Below are 24,821 nucleotides of genomic sequence, written 5' to 3' on the forward strand. Positions count from 1 at the left end.
GTAACATACATGCTTTGTGAACTTTACATGTATGTGAAGATCTTAAACATGTACATGTACATGTAACCTCATTACATGTTCATGTGTATGTACATGTGTGAGAACATCATATCCACAGGTTAAGTCCATGCGCGTGTTATATTAAAGAGCTGTGATGTCCCATGGGCCAACAGTGATTTGACATTGAAATTGCTGGGTGTGTGATGAGCCGAGATGCAGTGAGGTCCCTTAGCCAGCTCGCCCGAGCGTCTCACGTGCGATTGAACGTGACGTGTTTCCTGATCTACGACTTTCCCTTCCTCATTTTTTTTTTTTTTTAAAGACATTTAGCTCGGGAGCCCGTAGCTGCAATCAAGTTAGGGGTGCTTATTCGTGCAATGCACCAGAGTACGCATATCAGTTGCAGGGGGGAGGACTTGCTATTGATGCTGGAGTTCGGCTCGAGGCGGTTTATGCAGGAGGTCAGCAGATAACAAGGGCCGTGATACGAAATAGTTTCAGATGAAGTCAGAAATCAATACATTCTCTTCTCAGCACATGAGTATAACCAGAACCTACCGTACTCAGAAATATCCACACCGATCCAATTGTACGCCCACGGCACGAGAGATAATTTCTGACCTAACCCCGACCCTCCTACATCCTTTAAATTCCATAAGGAGTTTGGAGGATGTGGGAAGATTGTGACAGACAGAGCCTAGCCTCAACTATTAAAATTTGGGGGGAGAGACTTGATGTCATGCCCCTTGAGAATTCTCGAGTAAGGAATGTGCTATTGGTTTCCTGGACTGTGGAGGATTTCCGAAAGCTCATGGAAGATGGAATTTTGGGGAAGAGACTTGATGCCATGCCCCTTGAGAATTCTCGAGTAGGGAATGTGCCGTTTGTTTCCTGGACTGTGGAGGATTTCAGAAACGTCATGGAAGGTTGAACTTTCCAGACCAAAAATTCAATGCCAGTGGAAATGTGGTTGACCAACCAGTGCCCGACCAACAATGTTGGTGTTCTTTCAGCCATTATTGATTTGTTACATGTAAAATATTAGTTAAGTTTTTTCCCTCTTAAAAATTAATTTCCGTATTCACGGATGCAAACTGAAAATTTTTAAATTTTGATAGCAATTGAAACTGTCTTGATGCGTTCCTATTGTAATTTGTGAATTTCAAGCTTAATGAACAGACCTACATGTACATACCGGTACATGTACATTATACTTGTACATGTTCATGTACCCAGTATTGTATTCAAATGTACATGTACCATATATCAGGGTCCAATTTCATAGAGCTGTGAGAAAACCTTACTTGATAAATCAGGTAACCAGCCCAAACTCCATGTGATGTATATTGTTTGGGGATTTTATTTAGCTGTTTTTTTTGTAAGCATGACAATCAGATAGAGTTTGAGCTTGTAATTTTTGTTTATTTAGCAAAGTTGTTTCTTGCTTAATTTTGCGCTTAAGCAGCTCTATGAAATTGGCCCATGTGACCCATCACGACTGAATGAGAGTAAAGTCACATCCCGCTCTTTCCTATTTTTGAGGGTTCAGTGTCATATCGAAGTAGAGGTCAGTGTTTGCTTTTGTAATATTTGGAAAGAGTAACCCGTCTCCTATTTAATTCCAAATTATTCGGCGGATCATATATTTAAAAATGTCATTTTCTCAGCAATTTTAACAACGGCATTATTCATGCCCGGTCTGAAATGTTGAAATAATGTCGGGAACAAAGACGCAAAGCTGCCAGAATGACGTCACATTGTCACCTTGTACTTGTACCCAGAGTGTTCCATGTACATGTACATACCATTGGAAAGTTCTCCAGCTTTCTGCTTAATTCAATACCAATATCTAAATTTGTGAAAATTCTGACTTTCAGTTCATTTTGTGGTGACAGGTCACAAAGGTACATGTACATGTATTTATGTGCATTACACCTACATGTGCAATACCCAGCAAATAAGGTGTACATGTACATGTACATTGATAACTGCATAGCAGAACCTACGATTTGATATATTTGGGCATGCTTCCGTTTGCTCGTAAAAAACCTGAGTGTGCCCCCCCCCCCGCTCCCAATTCAATCCTGTGGCTGCACAGTTCAAAAACTCCACCTTTGCTGCTCGCTAGCCTCGCTTAATCCAATTGGCGAAGCACACGCTCTAGTAAACTCTGCCACGACGCCGCCTTGACCGAGTCCATCCATGAGATGCTCACGCCCACCTGTGTGCAGTGCACGATGCCCAGGAACTGGTACATTACCTTCAGTAATGTATGACTTGTCCCTGGAGTGGACAGGTACTATTGTCCTAAATCCTCCTATTTCTGCGCACCTAAGGCTTTGAAACAAGATTCCCAGAAAACTACAATGCAGTTGAAAATTTTTAGAGGTGCTTTTATTTTTACAACTCACGCACTGTCATCGAAGCGATTCACACAAAAAAGTGACTACTTTTGGTGCCCAGGAGTAGGCAGCTTTTAGTGGGTTTGACCACATGTGTGTGTGTGTAAAAATTCCTGCCTAAATCTACGCAGCTAGTGGTCTAGTGCAATCTGCGGTGGCCAAGATGTGCTACACAAGATATGTTTATTGAAAGGGCGAGTCAGCATTGCCGCAGCACAAATTCTTTGAATTTGTACAGCAATTTAAACAGCTTCAAACTTGAAATCTTCCGGTAGTCATTTCCAGTCCATTTGAATAACGTTCTTAAATCAGGAACAGGGAAATGAATTTTAATAAATAAAAGCATTTTTCCTTTTTACATGTACAACATGAGGTTCCTTGGTCTGTCAGTATTTAATGTCAGTATTTAAATTACAAGTAAAGTCCCTTAATGTGTTCCTTTGCTTATTAACTTGTCAGTTTCGCCAGTCTTTACAAACCAAACACTAAATATGGCACCCCGTATCCTCCAGTGGTCTGCCCCCCTGACTCCATGACTCCACATTAACCATCCACATCCACCTTATCTGTTAATCCCCCTCCAAATATAAATTTGTTAATCATACCAAAGAACAACAAATTTTTAAGAGAAGACAAATAGTCTTGACACCCTCTGAAAACACCTTCCTGTGGCTGGTAGACCTAATTCCATTCCATCCTTAACTAACTGCCATGTTCTTTGTTATTTGTACGCCCTGCAACCACAGTCACAAGTTAGTGAAAATCCCTCATCCCCATCCACACCCCTCCCACACCCATAGTTGATGTCTGTGCCCTGTCCACGTTAATCAGGTTGGTGCATATCCCATCCCATCTCTGATGACATGTACCTTTAAGCAAAGGGTCCTATTTGCACCCCTGAAGTGCTTCACTGAGTCAACAAATTTTAATGACATCATGTGACATGTTAAAAGTACATACTAGATAATAGAGGGCGAACTATTAGGTGAAACGAAGACTTCTGAATTTTTTTGGGGGGGGTGTTCAAGGCACAAACTCTACCATTTCTAGTGCTTGTGTCCAGGAAAATTTGCCAAGAAACATTGTCATTTATTTCTTTTACACATAAACTAAGATTACAGGATTAATTTCCAACATTTTGGGGTCTTTTGCAAAACTTTGGCACACGGACAAACGATACAAGTGACCACTGGCTGTTAAATAGCCCACATGTCCGCAAAACATTAACCGGAAGGTGAGTGCATAGAAATAGGACTGCTTAGATTTATTTAGGGGGCCTGACGATACATGTACATGTACACATTAGAGTGGCTGATAGAGTGGTAATTGCCAGCATGTACATGCACATGCATTGGTACATGTACATGTTGCAGGATATATTTGTTGGACCCAGTACACGTATACATGTACATGTACATGTAGACATACAGTGTACATGTACATACATGTACGTGTAAGTTGTAGCTTGAGGTCTTGTTTCTAATGTACCGGTTACATGTATTCATACCCATCACTACAGTGCAGTGTTGTAGTCGAAATCATCACAAGATCAGACGTAAGACCAGACTGGGGACCAGTCACAAGTAACAGCATGAATAATGACACAGGAATGCTTTTGTTGCTGTTCATTTGAATAGCTTGTGACTAGAATTCAGACTGGAGGTCTTGTGTTGGTCTGGTGCGGTCTTGTAAACGCCTTAAGTGGTCTCGACTACAGTGCACATGATATGACGTCACACTTTGTTTGTGCGCTTTACTGTAGCCGTGAGGCTTGAAACGATCCATCGTGCTCGCTTACGGGATAGCACTTTTGGATGTAAACAATGTGTGGCGTCATTATTGTTTTAGGTCCGCTGTGTGTGAGAAAACAGAAGGGTAACACACACTCAATCTGCCTGGAAGTCTTCCAACTCGTGCGCGTCAGTAAACATTACAAAAATTTGTGGTCGAAGAAAGAGTGTTGAACTCCTCACTTCAAGAGTAATGGAAACACGTGTTGTTCACAACATTGTACATTGTATGCTTGTTGACGAACAGTAAACCACACATTTTTTTTCTGTTTTTGATGCAAACCTTTTGGAAACACTGCTGTTTTTTTTTATTATTATCGTAGACATGTACTTCATATTCCAGCAACTAGAAAGTATATGTAGGTCTTTTGTTCACTGTTCGATTGAGCAAGCAGGATTTGATGTACATGTACATGCAACTTCACTTGTTTGGTGTTGTTGAATTCAGTGGCGGAAATATATCGGAGAGGAAATATGTACATGTACACACATGAAAACAATATGCTTAGCACTGCAGTGTTGTTTTACAGCATATATGAGTATGTTTGTTTTGAACACACTGATTGATACTTGTGTGTATATGAATGCTGCTTGCACAGCGTACGATGAGGATACTGGTGCACCAATGCTCTGTTCAGTTATGCCACGGTCATCTGCAAAGAACCAAGTTGCAATTTCCCAGTGAAAGTCAGCAGATTTTGTGGCCCGAAATGTTTGTCTGGACTGTTTTCCTGATTGCAACATCTCGCACTCTCCGTGTGCACACACGAAGCTTTAATGCGAGGAGGTGGTGACATTCCTGACACCGTACATCATTGTCGTGAGCGATGACGTGTTTATGAGTCTCGGTACGTGACCTGTTGAGGCCATAATATCGTTCCTCCGGTCCCCCCTCCCCGTACTTCATCAGGGTCCATTACCAGGGCTTAGGTGCCACCTGACATGCATGTTACTCATATGAGCTGTCACCATGGTTTAAAGGTGTACATGTACAGTCCATCATTTGTCATTTGTGCATTTGGGGCAACAACATTTCACAAAATCTAAAGGAGGGCACTTCACAAAGATCTGTTTTGAGCTCGGTGCTTGAGCTACATTAAGACTTCCTAAGATGATTGCTGTGTATTTGGAGAAAAGCAAGATTCTACATTTAGGCTGTTGATTTCAAATCCAAACTTGCAGAGTCAAGTTTCGAATTGCACCCAGCTTCAAGGTCCGGGATACGTGCACGCGGATTTAGCCGATTGCAGCAATGTGATGCTGCGCAGCGACCCCACAAATCATAGCAACTGTACGCATGTGCATCAGATTAACTCTTGCACCCGCTTCGCCGAATTCAAAACCAACCACTAACAGCAATTTCCAAAGCGCGTCTTGAGACACTTCGCTTAGAAATGACCGCCTTTCATTGTTTTCTTCAACTTGTCGGAAAGAATCCTTTCGCAGCCCTGACCTTCTTCCATAACGGTTGTTCAACTGAGTTTACTTTTCAACAATAATTTCACGAATTACTCTCTGGACAGCCGCAAATGTGGGACTGTACTTACAGGGTACCTTTAAAGAGTGCCCTGTACAAACCAGAATTTTGCCCGAAAATATGTACATGTACGTTCCTGGTTTGAAGAAAGTTTCTCCTCCAGAGTGAACATGTGCAAAATGTGTTGTGAGACCCCAACCATACACGTACATGTATGTTTGCATCTAACATGTACATGTACGTGTACACTGTACACTGTACTCGTACATGTGAACATTTACATGCAGGAGTCCAGTACGTATACATGTACATTGTACATACACCTGTACAAGTACACACTTGTTCCAAATTTGTGGAACCTGCATATGTATTAACACACAGATGCTGTGGAGACCAGTAATTCTTTTCGGGCGAAAGTTGTGTTCCAACGAATCGGTCTTGATTTTTCCTTAAATTGTCTCCTCAATGCAGTAACGGTCTTGGAAAATTACTGACGTCATGCATTCACGTACAGGTACATGTGATTGTGATAGGCGTACCTCACTTTGCACATGAGCTGCATGTAAAGGTCAGACTGTTAGCATCACTGACATTTTTATTTTTACCTACACTTTTCTCGGAAGGACAGAATTTGACATCTACCTGTACCTGTTCTAGTAACAAGGGATGCTTAACCTAATCCTTGAACAGTGTTGTTGCATGAGACACCACATAATTCACAGTTAATGAAAAAGCAGTCAAATTGGGTTTTCTTGGTAGGAATGATGATATAGATAATGTCGCCGGCGGAGGGTGATCAGCCTAAATTTGTGCCCGGTTTAAAAAATGTGCTGAGAATTAATTGCCAAGTTGAGTTCTGGACATGCGCGCTGGTCTGAGACTTAATCATGGCTGATTGGGTGCTGATTCAGGGGCCATCTTAAAAGTTCCTCATTGCGCACTTTTTCAACCCCCAGGGATGTTCCTACACGTGCATGTACACCTGTACATGCACGTGTTCATGTGGATACGGTACTGTGCATCCCCTGCAGCATTTCAGAACTTGCATGTGGGTCGTTCTATAAATTTGGGCTCCAGTCGTCCCCGTCACAGCTGACAAACGATATTGTAAGCTTAGAACATCTTCTTTAATTTGCATGAGTGACGTGCATACATAATCAATGTAAATCACCTGCCAAACTAATACTTGTAACTGTAGTGTGAAGTCTGTGCTAATGATGTTTTCCATGTCAAATGAAACAGGTCAGGTGTAACAAGGACACATAAATCTCACACTCTAGGACCCCAAAATTTATAGAATGACCAACGTGGGCGTGTCTCTGTCTGAAAAGCAAGGGACAAGTAACCTTTCAAATAATCATTCTTTGTCAAAAAGATTTCCAGATACATGCAACCGCTCAGTGGATTGCATCAATCGTGGGCTTACTCCCAGCAAGGTTTGTCTCAGTAAGTTCAAGGTGATTGGTGAGGATCCCGTTTGGTCTTTTCCTGAGGACAGGAACAGCTGGCCTGCCACAGTGCCGCTGTTTCCCTTTTGTGGTCACCTGAAACGATTTCCCGTAATCCCCCGCCCTGACTTCCGGCCCGTGTCTCTCAAATCCCTGGAAATTATGCAACATTATCTGGCAAATTGTAGGCGACCTAAAAACGATGGTTTACAAGTATGTTGAACCAGGAGTATTGAATGTTTTTTCAAACTTGGATTTCACGGCAGTATCAACATTGAAAATGAAAATCAAACGTGGTGTGGAATTCAGCAAAATGAATTGCGTGCCTACAAAAACCCTACCCTTGTGTACATTTTTCCTCCTGGTCACAAATCTCGCTGGTACCGTGACTCAATAACGGAGGGCAGAGGTTATAATTGTCTCCTACTTCCAACGTTCAAAACGCTGTTCATTCATGTACAGTGTACTTCCGAATAGGCATGGCGGCCCTGTTGTTTGACTGAAAGAGTCGACATCTTGTGTCCTCACAAAAGTGGTCATGCCCTTCTGCTGCCCAAAAAACGGACGGACACGGAAATGAAAACGTACTCATACCAGTATGTACAGTACATGCACCTAGAATTTTTGACATTTAAAGTGGACGGTACAACGTACTTCCGAGCAGAAATCGCTCTTGTGGTCTTGATCCTGTCACAGCCTGCACCCTGATACACATTGATGGTAGAACAGGTTGTGGGCGCTCGTGTTTTTTTTTTCAACGCAATTTTATGGAGGTTTTTCTGTCATTTACATGTAAGTGTATGTGATTTCCATTACTGTAATGTGCTCGTGAACATCGAATGAAACGAGCGCAATATAGATTTAATGAATTATTAATTATTATTATTATTAAGATGTGACAAAGAGGTCAACGTGACAGAAACGAGCCCGTCTCCTTTTACTTTATACCCAGCTGTACATGTACCGGTACATGTACGTCGTAGGTACATCTACGTGTACCAGGTACATGTACATTGTGCCCACGGATGTAAATTCTATATGTGGCACTTAAATTAAAAGCATATACATGTACATGTAGGTACATCCACCGGGTACATATTAATTGTGCCCATGGATGTTAACTGTGTACACCTGTACATGCCACTTACATGTACATTAAAAATATATGTTCATGTACATGTATGTTGTATGTGCTATACATGTAGCTCACAGGTACCGCCACTCTGTCTTGCAATGGATAGGGTACTAGCCTTGGCCCAACTGGCCTGTGCAGCATAGCACATGTACAGTATGTATACTGGTTCCATTTCTACACATATTACGTATTCTCTACGTGCGAGTATAATGCTCCCTCTGACATGCACGCACAAGGCCCACAGAGATGCTGACAAGTGGGTGTTTGATCACTTTCACCTCTGTTTCTAGCCGAGATGATCCGTGGGCAAGGTAAGACTGCTCATGGACGTGATTATGCGGTCCTACATGTACCATACATGTGTACATGTGTACAGTGTTTATGTATGGGCATGCACATGTCTGTATGCATGTATCAAGGGGGTTGAAGTTTGGGGGAAGATTTACACAAGGCCACGGCCCACACTCTCTAGGGCTCCTTGCTCGAGAATGACATTAAACTGGGGGTATATTGAGTAGGAGTGTCAAAATAACCGTGGATGCTTAGGCCTAATTGTGTGAGTCAGAGATGCACCCTTATTTATGGGCCTGTTCGTTCCGATCATGCGGATCTGGATCTCGATCAGTGATCCTAACGCTGGTTCGCACCACTAAGCAGTGTTGTAGTCGAGTACTTTCCGAGTACCAACATTCTCCGCACAATACTGAACTGAGTAAGAGGGAATAAAGCCAGAGTGCACAGGCATTTCATGGTAAATGTGCAGAGGTAAGATTACAAAATAAATGTTAGACTTCAAACACTCCCAGATGTGTAAAATTTAAGTATTAAGGAGAAATGTACTCGGAAAGTACTCGGCCGAGTACTTTCTGAGTACTTTTGTCCTAAAAAGTTAATTGTAATCAAACAGTGATGGTCTGAAGTCATTATGTTGCTTTGTAATCTTACCATTATGCATGTACCATCAAATGCCGATGTACTTCAGCTTTGTTCCCTCCTAACTAGTTAAATATTTGGTAGAGAACTTGGTTCTCAAAAAGTACTCGACTACATCACTGCCACTAAGGCCCTTTTTTGGTGTCTGAAAACCAGCGACGGGATCACTGATAGTGTTCCAGATCCGGTTGACACAAACACGGCCTGTAGAGGAAAGGCTGAAGGCAAAGTCCAGTAAGTTCTGCCCAGGGCTTGACAATGTTGTTCATATTACCCTGACTACAGGAACCGGAAGTCACGGAGTACTCATATTGTACATGTATAGTATATAAAAATGAATGCAACCAAGATGAGTGTTACTGGATTTGGCATATGATACAGTTTGAAACACGTATACATGTACATGTACATGTACATGTAACCCTCATGTACATAAATTAGTTATCTTTTGGTAGAACTTGTTATACATACTGGTACATGTGTAAGTGTACATATTATACATGTGTGTGTATCGCGTTACATGTCCTGTCCATGTACATGCCAGTTCATGTTTCCATTAGTTATAAACTTGAGCACTGCATATTGCGTATTCCCGATGATTGATGTCATGGGTGCCGTGTCATATTCAGAACATACAGGTATTGGTACCTGTCACTGCTGAAAACCAGTCATAACACGAACGTCATGAAGAGGCCGAATTCAGAATTTTTGGGGGGGGTTTGCAATATGGGCTCAACAACATCAACACGAAGAACGTCATCACACGGTACCTAAACGCTGGCAAGCGGTGCACGGCCTCTGCCAGACAAAAATATTGCTTTCACCACTCTGCCCACAACAGATAACGACAACAGAGGTATGTGGTCTTCCTGTCGTCCACTGACCCAGTTCCTGCACGCCTACACATGTACATAACGACAGCAACAACAAGACACCCTCATTCCCAGGGATGGAATAGAAAATGAAAACCTGATGCCCCTAGCACAGGCCCCTTGCAATTTTTTTTTTTTTTTTTTTTAATGAAGCCCAGAGTCGAGCCTCTCTTAGTGCGTGCAAAAAGTACCGTTAAGTCCGGGCGAGCATCCTTTAATCTCTCACGCTGGAGTGATTTCCCTGTCTTGAATTTCAAGGTCTTCTGCTTGATGGGTTTAATTTAGAAAGTTGGCGATATTTTCGCAGATGTGCTTGCCCGCGTGCATGCCTGAGCTGATGCACTCCAGGCTTGCTTGGCTTGAGCAGGTTGGCAAACTGCACATCGTGCGCGACAGCTTATGAAAGTGGGTGCCTGCATGTTATTCACTTGATGCACATAGCATATTTGCACCCGTACATGTACACGTGGCAGATGTACATGTACATGTACTGCACCTGTACCTACAGTGTACATGTACATGTATGAAGGACATCGTACACTGTACATGCACATGTATGGTACAGCGTGTACCCTTGCAGGTCACTCATTAAATCTACATGTACCCTCACTTCATTATATTCGTATTCATTATACATATACATGGACTGTAATCATGGCCCACATACATGTACATGTACACCGCACATGCATTTATGGTCTGTGCATTGTGAAAGGCTGTAGTATACATAACAATATGCACATGTACTAGTATTTAAGGACGGTCACATGTTGACATGGTTGACGAAAGATGTACATGTATGCATTTGTACGTGCTCATTTACTCACATTATCACAAGTTACAGTTTGTATTAACTTCAGTTCAAAATAACTCAGCGTCCTTCAAAATATGTTGTCATTGACCATTGGCAGTGGCGCATACCAGTGCATGAGGCATGTGTAAGTACAGTGTACACATGGACATGTACAAGCAGTCATCTGACTTGCATTGACCGCCCTCGTTTCAGTGGCATAATGTGTTTGCGAGTTGTACATATAGAGTGGACCGGTACTTATACATGTGCCTGTCAGGCTGGAGAACTTACACCCCTGAGGTACGTGTGATTAAAACAGACCATGCAGCAACCTGCGCCCATTTCATCGGGGTTGTTGCAGATGCATGTTGCTAAAAATGGCGATTCTTTCTCCTGTGGCTGAAGTGCCCTGTAAGCACCGACAGCCGTGCGCTGCTCCTGAATACCGAAGCAGAAGTGTGAAACAGAAAACTGTGTAGACTCACAGCTTGGTCCTCCGATTTCACAGAGTCCATTTTCATCGATGAAGTTGGGGCACAATTTGTGACAGTGTCAAGTGTTACATGGGTTCCCGAAAAAGGAACAGCTACCCGTGTTTCCCTGCGTGTGGATTCCAAATTGACATTGCTGTACATCTTGCAAGGCTGAATACAGAAGTGTGTGTTCTTTTTACAGAGTAAATGACCTACATGTACGTGTACTCTACAGGTCATGACAGGTGGTAAAATTACCATGCAACAAGGACACCGTCAGAAATTGTGCCCAACCTCGGATCTGTCAAGCAGAAAAAAACTGCTTCGCAAATTTAAGTGCTTAAACAAAAATCAGCTTGGAACCAGTTATGTACAGGTGTATGAAATAAGAATTACATATTGTATACATGTACGCATGGTATTTTGTCGGTCACCTGCCTCTGCTGAGTAAATAGTTTCTCCGCTCAGCAGATTTCTTAAGTCACGGCTCTATAAACTGATGATTAGCCAATCCTAACCCTCTGGGGTCCTTCCGAATCTTCCAGGACAGTGGAAGGTACATGTGGAACCCAGACATTATTGTTTCATGTTACGAAAATTCCTGTCTAATATTTCCAAGTAGGTCACTTGGGAGACATTTTGTGGTAAATTTTTCAACATTAGGAAGACATCAGTTAGTAGGGAGACATTTCAATGTCTGAAAGGAAAACATGCAAAGTTTGGTTAAGATCGGATTAGGGAATATTGAATTATGGGACGGTAAAGCTTGAAAAAATTTGTGCACATTCCTATGGGAATGTCTCCCAAGTGACCCATTTTCGGTAAATATAATAACTACATGTATGTTCCTGCATAGCAGAAGATGATGCAGTTTTAAATACGTACACGTACGTTCCGGATGATTGCATTTTGCAGTTCATGTAGGGTTAAGGAACACACAGGCTACACTTTTGCAGCGTACAAAACCTGTGTCACAGTCACCGTCCCTTATTTCGTCTGCTATTAGTTTCGAAAATTCTGTGGGAATCCTATTGCTACGGTCAACCAGATCCAACAAAACCCTTGGCCTTCCGGGGCAAAATCTATGTATTTGATACAGTCCTGGTCAGTTGCCATTGTCAGTTATCGTTGAATTCAGCTGTTGAAAATGAACCTCTTGTTCTTGTAAGGTGTCTCTTTACGGACATTTGTAATCGTTATATGCTTTTCTTGTCTAGTGTTTGCTTACTTTTGCCTACCTAGGGAGCTGTTGTCATTCTGCTGCCTTTTCGGTGCCCCAAAAACCTGCCGAAACACAACCGGTTTTTTGCCCTCAATGATCCGCATGGCTTCCTGGTTGGAGAGGACAATATTGAGGCAAAGTGTCTTGCCTGAGGACACAGGCTCCTCGATCCCACCAGCCAGACTAGAGCCCCCCAAACTGTACAGTCAACACCAACAGCAAGTGATCTGAAGCGAGGCACGCATCCAGACCATGGGGGCCCTGGGCACGTACACTTGTGTAACATGTTGTTGGCGTGTGCGTGCTCGCCCATTTTAAAATGATATTTTCTGCTCTCTTCCCCACTGTAGAGAAAACCTGCCGAGCCACTTCAAAGTGAAGGAGTACTGTCCCCTCGTCTTCAGGAACCTGAGGGAGCGGTTCAATGTCACGGATCTGGAGTATCAGGTTTGTGCTACCATCCAAGCACGTGACACACTACGCCCTGGCAGATCAGTGTAAATACTGCTTGCGGTTGTGTTGTAAGACATGACAAAGTGTGCAAGCAGCCTGTGTGATTGACCAGACCGGTGTGTCAGGCTATTCTTGTTTGTGTAGAACTCTGTAAATTGGGGCCTGAATTTGGAAATGCCTCGACATGAATATCTATGCTAAGCCCAAACCAGCTAAGCATGTGCTATCCGCAATCCAAGTCCAGCGGCATATATGTACCAGGGTTCCTGGAAAAATCCTGGAGAAAAATCACTTGTCCTGGAAAGTCATGGAAATGTCACAGAAAACGAGGGAAGAATAGGATGTCATGGAATCTGTTGTCACAGGAAAAAAGTCACGGAAATCAAAATCATGAAAATGTTATGTTTGATGGGCTGCAGCCGCTTTTGATGTGATGACAAATTTACTGGCCGCCTTGTCAGTGTCTATATGTGATGGTGGCAGTCCTCCAGTTCAGGAAACCAAACAATGGATCTCTGAAAAATGGCATTAAATGTCATGGAAATTGTCAAGTTTCGGTCCTGGAAAGTCCTGAAAAAGACCTGGACGTTGGTTTATGGATTTCTGTGGGTAACCTATGAGTAATGGGTTGTGACCGGTTTTGCTGTTAATGTAATTTTTCCCTGTGTCCGGGGATTCTCCGTGCTTGGAACATTATCGCATTTGAGACCCCATAAGACATCCGTAGTCTGACTGAAAAGTCACAAACTGTTCAAATGAACAGCGACAAAAGCATGTACTGGTATTACTCATTGTTCATCCTGTTTGTACTTGTGACTGGTCTCGTGACTGGTTTCAACTACCAGGGTACCGGTTACATTGGCCTGGATGCTGTACAGATTGAGCCCTTGATTCATGTACATGTTGCTTTTCATTCACCATACATGTACATGTGCATGCAACCATACACCAATTATTTAGCTGTTCGGATCCACCTCTGAAGCTGACTCCGTTTTGTTAAAAATCCTGCCCTTGATTTTCAGTATCAGATGGCTACATTATTTTTCAGATTTTAAAAATTACTGTCGTTTTTTTGTACAAGTACATGTACGGTACTGTACACATTTTCGGTGCCAACAGTTAAGCACCGGTCCCAATAAAACCAGCCCAGTCACCTTTAAAATTACCCCTTGCCCTCTGCCGGAACCTTTCTTATCAACCTGATCACGACTTCCTCCAGTGGCCCTGTGATGTTAATAATGCCAGGGAAGCAACCCTGGATTGTTTGCAAGGTTGCGGTGGTTTAAGATTCATTTCTGAGTGTTGTCGTTCGGTGACGATAAAACCACCTGTGAGACTGACAAGGAGGCAAGTTGAAAATTTTACATGTACTCTTGCAGGTCGGCAGGGGTCTGTCCTTAGTAGCTGTATCACAGTCACCTTAAAGGGACAGTCCAGAGTGCCAGCTGATACGGTACTGCCGTGTTCACCATAGCCATACCACAAAGGAGAAAGCATGGTGTTTCCTATTGTGTATACGGTATCTGGGTGCCGCTTGGGCCGACCTTGGGCGTGTAGTGATGGGTACATGTAGGCCTTTGTGGCATTGAGGGGATGATTTCCTTTCTTTGGAATGTCAAGACTGAGTTTTTGGATACATTTTCAGTTTGGGTTTTTTTCAGTACATTTGTACCGAATGGTGTTTTCCTTCTCAACGAGTACGTGTCAGTTTCAAAATATGTCCCCAGAATTGCCATGTACATGATGTGTATTCTAGAATGATCCGTTACGGGTTTCATATTGAGTTTGTTTCTGCATTCAATTGGGGACCCCAAACAATAGTGGACAATAAGGTCCCCGATTGACAGAGGGTCCCCGATTGACAACTGTGTACAAAACATATGGGTGGTCTTCTAAAAAAGTTAAAGTACAAACAAAAGAGGAACAATAGGGGGTCCCCGGTTGCAGGCAAATACACTCTTGTGTGTGTGTGAGTTTGTGGCAGGAATCAAAACTGGTCCGTTTGGGCTCGCTCGCGTGGGTTACCCCGGCAACTAAGGATTCTGTATATTGCACTCGGAGAAAATTTCGGTTCTGGTGCTGTGAACATGTGGCACGTACATACCGTCAGTGCAACATGCCAGATGGCGAAGCCAAGAAACTGAAGTCCGGCCTGTGTGCGTTCCGTCTCCAGCTCTTACTGCACACAGCATACATGTACATGTAGCGGGTATCCACGCTCACCACTTCCTCTATACCCATCCCTGCAGCCTTACCATCCGACTGCGCTTCCTGTATCAGCCGACAGATGCGCACGTTCAGATATGTACATGTGCATGCACATATGTATCAGTGCCATCGACTTGCACATACTCACTCGTACAATATAAACCATTGATAACGGATTCATTTTTGTGATGTACACAATAAAGGTGTGTGCCTGTTCCTAGCAGTTGTTGACTGCATGCTAGAAGGCATTGCCATTTTTTGTATGAAAAAAAAATACTCAAGTTTAAGTGGAGTTATATAAATGCACAGATATCGTATGCCATTGTACACGTACTGACGTCCAAAGTAACAAACGGGCAGAATTTGTGGGGGTTTTTTAATTGTGAGGGAAAAGCCGGTCCCACGGTGAGAAGCTACCGTACGTGTAGCTTTAAACTGCTGGGCTGGATCCAGAACCTTGATGGATACCCGTTAATTACTGAGGACTCTCCCTGTGTCAATAGCCAGTGGGGAGGGAATGGAGTGGGCATGATTAGTGTCGTGCACGAGCGGAACTGCTCCTTGACAACCGAATCAGTGTTGATGGAATGGACAATGGACAGCAACAGATTTGGCATTGTGCACAAACATGAAACGCATGTACACATGTGCGTGTCTGTGGCATATGCATGTGGGGCATGGATTGTGGTCTGTGTACATGTATCGTGTTTACAAAAATTTCAAAACTTACTGTACATCATTGTATTGGAAACGTGTAAAACAATAAAGGGTATTTCCAGAAATTAGGGGGTCCATTCTCGTGTCCCTGCACATCTGACGTAGATTTTGTAAGTTCAGAACACATTTTCTAATTTCCAAGAGTGATGAATTGATGGAAATGTACCTACCAAGCAAATAGTAATTGTTTGAAATCAATTCTGTATTTCCATGTCAAATAACCAAGGTCACATGTAACAGGGACACCAAAATGTCACACTTTTGGACCCCTAATTTCTGGAATGACCCGAAATTGGAGCTAGCGGTACAGTACTTTGGAATCAACCTGCACAATAATGGAGTCATATACATGTGCAGTTGAGCTGTACTTGGACATGTACATGTATCCTGCACATGTCTTCCCGTGTTCACGAATATGGTGCCGGTACATTGTACCCAGCACATGTACATGGCGCAGCTGAATTTATCTGGTTCCCTGACTCTAAATTTTCGTGCGTACAGTACATTTCATGCACCGGTATTCCGTTTCTATCCATCATACTGGTAGACCTTTGAATGAACTATTGCTCTCAAGGATGAATGAACATGTGTGCCGCTGTTATAGCCACTCTGCAGCCTTCCCAATCCATTGTTTTCAGTTATCAGGACTTGTACGTACATGTACTGTAGTTGTAAACAGTGAACTTTGCACGTGCTTCTCTTGAGAGGGACTCTTTCAAAAAGTATGCTACTCATATCTTCCGCCCTCGAAAAGTACAAGCTTTTAGAGTGAGTGGCCATAAGTTGTGAGCATGGTTTTGTTTGCATTTTACTTCAAGCTGCGCAGACCTCTGATCTGTGCGACCTTCACACACAGTCTGCACTCGCGGCTCCTTACAGGTCGAGAGGGAGAGTTTTGTGCTGTCGAAGTATCGGAAAGTCCAGAGAAAAGAGGATGGAATGAACAGGTTTATTTGTCCGCCGGGGTGAAACCGGACACAAGTTCAGCCGAGAGAGCATGTCTCCGGAACTTGAATATTTTTTGGGCACAGGATTTGTCCTTACACTGACGCATGGTATATAGAGCACCAAAGGGTGACCTCATGTAAATGAAGGACCAGTAAATGCCATGTAAACGAATGGAGCGAGCGCACGCACGGTTCACATGCTGTTTCTCGTGCCAATGCCTCTTACTCACACGTAATGTGCATGTGACGTATTCACATTTTGGGTACTCTGTATTCACACTGCGTGCTCAGAGTGTTCGAGGTTTGCCCCTCAAAAAATCTCAAGCTCACTCGGGTGGGATTAGAACCCACAACTTCCTGCTCACTGGTGCAGACGTCTCAGGTACTCGACCACTGGGTTTTCCGGGATTGGGTGGCGGGCTGTACCATGTAGAAAATTTCTGTCTTCACACTGTATGTTCCGAAATACTGTAAATATAAGGGACAAGCTCGATCAGAGACCACTGGTTAACTGGTTGGTTCGTGACGTACAGTGTACATGTACCGGGTACCTGACGAGTGTGAAGTGAAGTAGAAGTGCAAAGGACCCTAGTCGTTGTCAGGTCATTAGGCTGAAAGGGAGAAGAAGGGGCCGTAGGAAGGGCAAAATATCAAAAGTAAAAGTGAAAATGGTTGTTTATTAGTGACATACTGTTTTTCTGGCATTTTCCTTATAACTGGCCCTCTCTGCACTATGCTGTGAAAAAGGGTTTACGGCAACCCACAGTGTGACCAACCCCGATAGGCTGGTCGCAAATACATTCACGACATTGTAGTTCACTAGACCTGTTCAACCATCGTCGACTAATGTGCATTCGATCAGAGTTAGTCAAACTACTGATTGAACATGCTCAAGTGTGTGTCAATTTACAGCAAGCCTAAATATAAACACTTGGTAATTGAAGACCTGCGCTGTATAAATTGGACATTCATGTACACGTACTGTAACCCTTCAGTATGGTAAAGTTTACCATCGTTAAGACGGAAAAACTGAAGAAAAAATGGTTAATGTGCACGTACATGTACACAACAGCTGCGCCAAACACGACAGCTCTCCGCTCAAAAAATGCAAATTACGCGTGCAAGCTTTCAACTCCATTTATGAAATACATACACCTGTAACTGCACCCAGGACTCGAGATCTCGGCAAGATTGTCGGGGGAATAAGATCAGCTTGTGTCCCGTCCCCGATATTCATGTGCACGATCATATGTGCACAGATTTACTTGTACAAACAGGTGCTATTTACCAAGGAACCACACACATGCGTGTACATGTACACAGCCATCTGCTGGGCTCCGATGGCTTGCAGTAGGACACAGGTTGCCCACTGGTGCAGAGATATCAAATGGCACACAAATACAGTAAACCTCATATGACTGCTATAAGGACCTTTGAGTTCGGACCGAATGTTTTTTTCAGCGAAAAAGAATGAGCAATTTTAAGAACATCCTGAACGTTACTGGTGCTATTCTTATATTAAAACTTAGCATGTTAAAAATTGGCATTTTGGTGTCAGTTAAAACTGTCATATACAATGTACTGGCTTCTGTCAAGCAGTATTTGTGTGGTTTATTGGAGCAAAGCTGTGGCAAGGTACGAAGTGCATGCTCAGGTACATTGTATGCGCTGCAAATTAGCCAGTGCCGCAAAGAATTTTCAGCTTTTTAAACCTGAATTCCCTTCCCAGAGAGCAATTCCATTCCGTCAGTTCCATTTTTCAGCCAAGCAGGAAAAAAAAGCAGCGGTCAGGTTGACGGTCTCGTGTCCAGCTGCGGTAATTTGCTCTCGTCATTGCACGGTCCGCGCCTTTCATCATCAGAAACCAGGCCAAGCACATAAATCCTTGCCGGCCGCGGCATGCGGGGTTGTTGTCTTCATCATTTCTACAGTTTGTTACGAGCAGGCATCGTGATCTGGGCTGTAAATTATTACATTTCAACTTGAAGTTGAATTTTTCCGCACGTGCATTCTTTTCCTGCTTGTACAAGTGACACATGTGCTTAAAAACAGGAAATTTGGCTCGTGAGGCCCTTGATCATCCATCATGCAAACAGTCATGACACTGCTGAATTTTTCCTGATTTGAAATTTAAGCAAATTTAAATGCTCCGTTTAATTCTTTTCAAAGCTATAAGTGTCAATACATTTGCTTTAATTTTTTCATGTTCAGTAATAGGAAATACATTTATGTGTAGCTTGTATGCAAAGTATTAGATTTAAACTTTTGGACTGGGTCTGCCGTATCCCCAAAAGGTTGAGCCTGGCTACAATTCTGCTCAATTCCTTTGTAAGAATAATAAACAGAGTTTGTTTGAAAATCCCTTTGTGGTGCTCTCTCTAACAAGCGTGGTGTTTTCACATTTCCAGAGGTATTTTTAGAGAATGTTGTGCACAGTCTGAAATGGACTATTTTTTTTCCTTCCCAAAAGTGGAACTGGTATTTTTAGAAATGGATCTATAAAAGAATGGCAAGCAGCGATGCGTAAATCTGAAGCCTCGGTCTAAAAATAGCAGCGGCAGCAACAGTGTGGGGCTTTTATTGGCCTCTCTCAACGTGGAGCTGAATAATGCACTGAAATTATCTCGCGAGCATCAAAGGGAAAATTTTTCTCTCTCTCTCTGTCATGCAATTTGCTGGTTGAGAGAGAGGCTCACGTGTCTGTGTCGGGGAGTGTGAAGCCTTTGTCCGCGGGCATTCACAGTATGACTCCTGCATTACCCACGCATGGGCAGATTTGCGGATAAGTTTCGGCATTTCCCAACTGGGCGCAGTCATTTGAGAGCCGCTGTTAAAAAGTGTAAAATAGCTCTTAACAAATAGGGGATTTTCAGTCAGGTGATTTTTGACGATCGGCGTTCAATTTACACGGGTGGGTGCAGACAGGGGCTGTCCTTCACAGTCTCTCAACATACCGGCGTACATGTACATGAAACTGCCAGTTGATACAAATACACAGATTTGAAAATGCATGTGTCTCCACGGATGTGGTATGCTTCCTGAAGTGTCTCTGCCCGTCACGTTCAGTCACTGCTGGAGCTACTGTAACCAAAAGACACCTGAGAACTAGTCCAGCAAAGTCGTCCGCATAGTACATGTATGTACGTTTGCACAACGTGCTGGTTTGGTGGACCCCCCTTCCTCAAGGCGTACATGTACATGTAGGCATTGGTTCCAACCACCACCCCCTCATACATAATATGCATGTCATCTTGCCCTTGACTTGCTAGACTTAGTGGCGCGGGTACCGATGGAAATCCACACGGTGGGGATAAAAGATAAGGTGTTACAATGATTAATTATCCATATATATATCAGCTGGTCTGGGGTCCCAGTAGTCATACATGTATAGGGGGAACACCAATGCGTTGACTGGATAGTACGTGTGCAGCTCCGAGACCCAAGGCTGGACTCCGCTAGGGGCCATCTTCAGGGGCCCAAATAAATTTTTTTTTATGCTCTAAGTGAAGTCTGAATGGGAAACTTGATATTTTAATCACGTCAGGCTGTTGTGTCAGGACGCTCACAGGCCATTTTTACATGCGCCCTCCTTTTTTGATTTACACTGGGGGTATTTGAATAAAATCATCTACATCTTTGACCCATGGTTGGTTCGGCTGTCACTCAATACTGTTTGAACTCTTAAAAAGGATTTCTGCCGCATTGAATTAAAAAGCAACCATCTTTGGAGTTCCCAAAAATCAAGCCCCAGAAGCTGCACTTGTTTGCACCTGGTTATATTGATACGCTAACAGTTAGCATATGGATCAGCGTGGAAAGAGTGCATTTATTTCATGTACTGTTTTTTTCCCCTCCATTTTCCATCTGCGCGTGCGCAGAACTCCTTCGTGTCTTCCGCGCCGACCTACGATGACTCATCCGGCAAGAGCGGCTCCAAGTTCATGCGAACGTACGACGGCAAATTCTTCGTCAAGACCATCACCCGGGAGGAGGTGGAGCTGATGTTTAACGTCCTCCCCGAGTACCACAAGGTTCGTGGCAAGCGTAACTTCACGTCTCCAAGAAATAAATACTTCAACAGCATCTTTAGAGCAAGGACTTACAGTTAAATAACAGCATATTTTGTTACGCTGTCATGGGGAAAAATTTCAACTTATTGATGACCCATTCTCTTTCCACGTCCTCAATTCACAATGGAAACCCCCCCAGAAGTGCATTGTCCTTGCAGGTATCAGATGACTTGGAGAACGTCTGATTTTGGCTTTGCCTTGACCTACATGTAGTGCTTTCGTTCATGTCCTCAGAGTATAGTGGAGTCCCACGGTGACACCCTTCTACCACAGTATCTAGGCATGTACCGGTTAACCGTGGACGGTACAGAGACCTACATGGTGGTCCTCAGAAGCATCTTCAGTTCCACAATGCCTGTCCATACCAAGTACGACCTGAAGGGGTCCACGATAGACAGGCAAGCCAGCGAGAAGGAGAAGGTGGGTCAGTTGGTTCGCATGTGGGCACAGGGAGTAGTTTGCTAAGCCAAAAGAGACCATGCCATGTTTACTGATATGGAGCACAAATTCTCCCGAGCACTTACAAGTTTTGTTATTAAAGCTTGAGTGGATGGTCAGTTGACATGGTCAAACTAGACTGGATGAGTATGGATGGTTCCAATCTGGGGTCTTACCCAAATCAAAGTTGCAACTTGAAATGACATGCAACTCAATGGGAACAGGCTACAGCCATTACCATAAACTCTTGCATAATTACGAGCCATAGATAAAGTAATGTGGACAGGACCTCAGCTTGTGAAACACATGTACATGTACAATAGGCTCTTGTAATACCGTGTACTCCTCGGACAAGGGCTTGTACCGGTAGGTCAATAGCACACTAGACCCTCTCTGGATCCAGATCTCAATCCACTGTACGGACTAACCCCAGTCAATATTGATTGGATATTGGAGGAACGTGTATGGGCACCGACTTCAGACTTTGGAACCAAAATGGCTGTTCGCAGTGTGCACTGGTGCAGGAAATCCGCCATTTTGTTTCCACAGTTGTGGCCCTGGAGTTGCTACTACATAGTAAGCACCCTCACTTCTGAACTTTGACTGGACCACAGATCCACAAAAGTTGTTACTCGGGGTATACAGACCCCGAAAGTGTCTTGTCCTGGCTGTCCAGGAAATATTTTGAATAAAATGAATTGATTTCTGTCGGCACAGGACAAGGAGTTACCCACCTATAAGGACAACGATTTCCTGAGCGAAAACAAGAAGATCCACATCGGCACCGAGGCCAAGGACAGAGTGATGGCGAAGCTGAAGAGAGACGTGGAGGTAGGACATCGATGGGCGGAGTCAGGGGATGGATTTTGTGAGGCGGATTGAGAAACAGAGATATGTGCATGCAGTAAATCTGTGAATGGTTTAACATGCTTTGTGGTGGTTTAAGTGTGAGCCCAGTTACCCAGATGGGCATTGGTGATGTATGTGTGAATTGGATGATGGGAAAAGCTTGAAGATTTTTAAATTGGGGAGAGGGGATCAAGGTTGGGGATGACTGAGGTTAGGGAGAGCTACAGTATTGGTGTTGAATGGACCAGGGCAGAAAACTGGAGACATTGCGAGGTTTGGAAGTTGAAGAACTTGAGGTATTGAAGTGAGAAGTCCGAGGATCAGTGACGTTGGCATGATGTGGGGGAGTCGTAAGTGTTGGTGTTGATAAGAATGAGACAGAAGAGTAAATGCCCCGTGAGCCTCGGAAGTTTGAGGGACTGAGAAAGTGGGAGGTAGGAGGGTGCTGTCAAGGCAGGGGGATGCATGAATTGGGATGAGGTCTGGGAGAGCTACGTTACTGGTGTTGATCAGGACAAGACAGAAAAGTGGTAGGTGTTGTGAGGTTTGCTAGCTGAACGGTAGAGCCTGGAATGACTTGGATGGGAGGAGAATGAAGTATGGATGTGTGATCACGGAGTGGGCGGATATTACAAGCCGGAGTTGTTGAAGTAGAAAAACGAAAAAATATATAAATTTGGTCCGGATGACCAGAGAGAGAGAGGTGTCGAGGTTGGAGGTTAGGTTGGGTAATTAGTGGAGGATGTGATAGAGTACAGCTGTGTTGATTCTCGATTTGGATGGCAGGAGGACTGGGCAAAGTTTAGGTAGGAAACCACTGCAGGGTATGTGTACAGAGCGTGTTTACCGACTCGGCTGTGTCAAACTTTTTCATCTGCCTTCTTGCAGTTCCTTGCGGAGCTGAAGCTGATGGACTACAGCCTCCTGGTGGGCATCCACGACCGGGAACGCTTTGAGGCGGAGCAGAAGGCCAACCACAGCGAGGAGAACGGGGAGGAGGACGACTCGGGCAGCGGGGGCGCCCTCACGCCGCCCGACAGCCCCGGCCCCTTGACCAGGCAGCAGCACCTGTCCAGCGGCGAATACGAGTTTGACACGGGCCAGGAGGTGTACGCCTTCCCCTGCGAGGAAGGTGAGTTGGGAGCTAGTCTCAAGCAGTCCACTGCATGAGTGCCACTTCTTCCGGGCGGTACTTCGCATTTGACTCCACATTTTAGAATATTCAGGGGCCAACTTGATCGAGGAGCATCATCATCATCTGTTGTTCAGCTAACTTGGATCGAATGGACTGGCTATAACCCACCAGCCAGCCTGTTCAACCTGAAACCATATTTCCAGCAGGGTGTGGAACATTCTCCCTCCATTGGACCATTTCCACAGGAACGCCAGCTTTCCATCAGAACGTCACACATCAGTGGGAAGGATCCGCTTTGTGCCCGGACCTTGCTGAGGCAGCACTCCAGTTGGAATACTGTGTTCCTAATGGAGCGGCTGTCTGTTCCAGAATGAGAACACGGCGTTCCGAATGGAACGTTCCGACTGTTCCAAATTATGAGACGTTCCCCAATCTTGAAGAGTTGTTTATCCATAATCAATGTTCGCATCGTCAAACTTAGAAGAATAAAAACTCGCAGTACCAAATCATAATGTGCGTGTGCTCAGGGGCAACAAAGATTGTGTAGATAGCTTCAGCGGGCATACGTCATTGCCCAGTCCAGTTGTAGAGGACGCTGGAACCGCCACACTGACCAGACAGCCCCGGGCATTAACACTGAGAGCTGCTTGAAATGAGCCTAAACAGTGTTGTATTCAAGTTCATCACAAGTCATTCAGTCTCCAGCCAATTCACCAGCTATTCAAATGGGCTGCGACAAAAGCATTCCTTTGTCATTGTTCACCCTGTTACTTATGACTAGCCTTGTGAAGGGACTTGTGACTGGACTTGTGAAGGGACTCGTGAAAGGACTTGTGATGGACTCGAATACAACACCGATCCTAAACCTGGCCCGAAAAACTCTCATAACGTCTTTCTGGTTCCGCCGGCCGCTGCAGTAATTATGCGTTATCTTCCTCGTCCTCCCCTCGCAGGTGCTCCCAGGAATGAGGTGTACTTCATGGGGCTCATAGACATCCTGACGCACTGGGGAGCGAAGAAAAAGGCTGCGCAGGCGGCCAAAACCGTCAAGCACGGGGTGAGACAAGAACTCTGTGGGAGGCGTAGAATTTCAAATGCCAACTGGCTCCCACAGAATGAGGACAGAGTCACAAACTCAGGGAGTTAATTACAGTACATTGCTATTGAAAACTTACCCTGGGAGTGTGGAAATGCTTTTTTTTTTTCACACTTTTTCTCCTCCCTGGGTATTCATTTTCACTTCACCAAATGCGAAAATAACTTCCCAGAGAAGGAAAATTTTCGTCGCACTTGTCCAAACAAGGGGGAGAACGTTGTGCTTTTTCACAGAAGTGGGCAAACAGCTGCGTTAATGAGCAGAGTTTGGTGGGTTCAAGTCTGATCAAATTTTTTTGCTCATAAGCTCTTGGGGAAAAAAGGGCAAAGAGTTTTGCATCGAATTGATCTGTTGTGGCAATAC

At 44.0% G+C, this 24,821-nt stretch overlaps 1 protein-coding gene across 1 annotated transcript in view; it reads left to right on the top strand.

The window, feature by feature from the left end:
- LOC110982582 (phosphatidylinositol 5-phosphate 4-kinase type-2 alpha-like) overlaps positions 1-24,821 on the top strand; it is a 40,089-nt gene that overhangs the window by 8,891 nt on the left and 6,377 nt on the right. Inside the window, exons 3-8 of the mRNA XM_022241095.2 lie at positions 12,896-12,992; positions 20,749-20,901; positions 21,175-21,360; positions 22,096-22,209; positions 23,116-23,359; positions 24,316-24,419. Coding sequence (XP_022096787.1) covers positions 12,896-12,992; positions 20,749-20,901; positions 21,175-21,360; positions 22,096-22,209; positions 23,116-23,359; positions 24,316-24,419 — 898 coding nt within the window. The remainder of the gene's footprint in view (positions 1-12,895; positions 12,993-20,748; positions 20,902-21,174; positions 21,361-22,095; positions 22,210-23,115; positions 23,360-24,315; positions 24,420-24,821) is intronic.

The sequence above is a fragment of the Acanthaster planci genome, linkage group LG17 (genome assembly GCF_054643075.1).
Source record: "Acanthaster planci isolate LZ-2023a linkage group LG17, COTS_SCS, whole genome shotgun sequence".
NCBI lineage: Eukaryota > Metazoa > Echinodermata > Asteroidea > Valvatida > Acanthasteridae > Acanthaster > Acanthaster planci.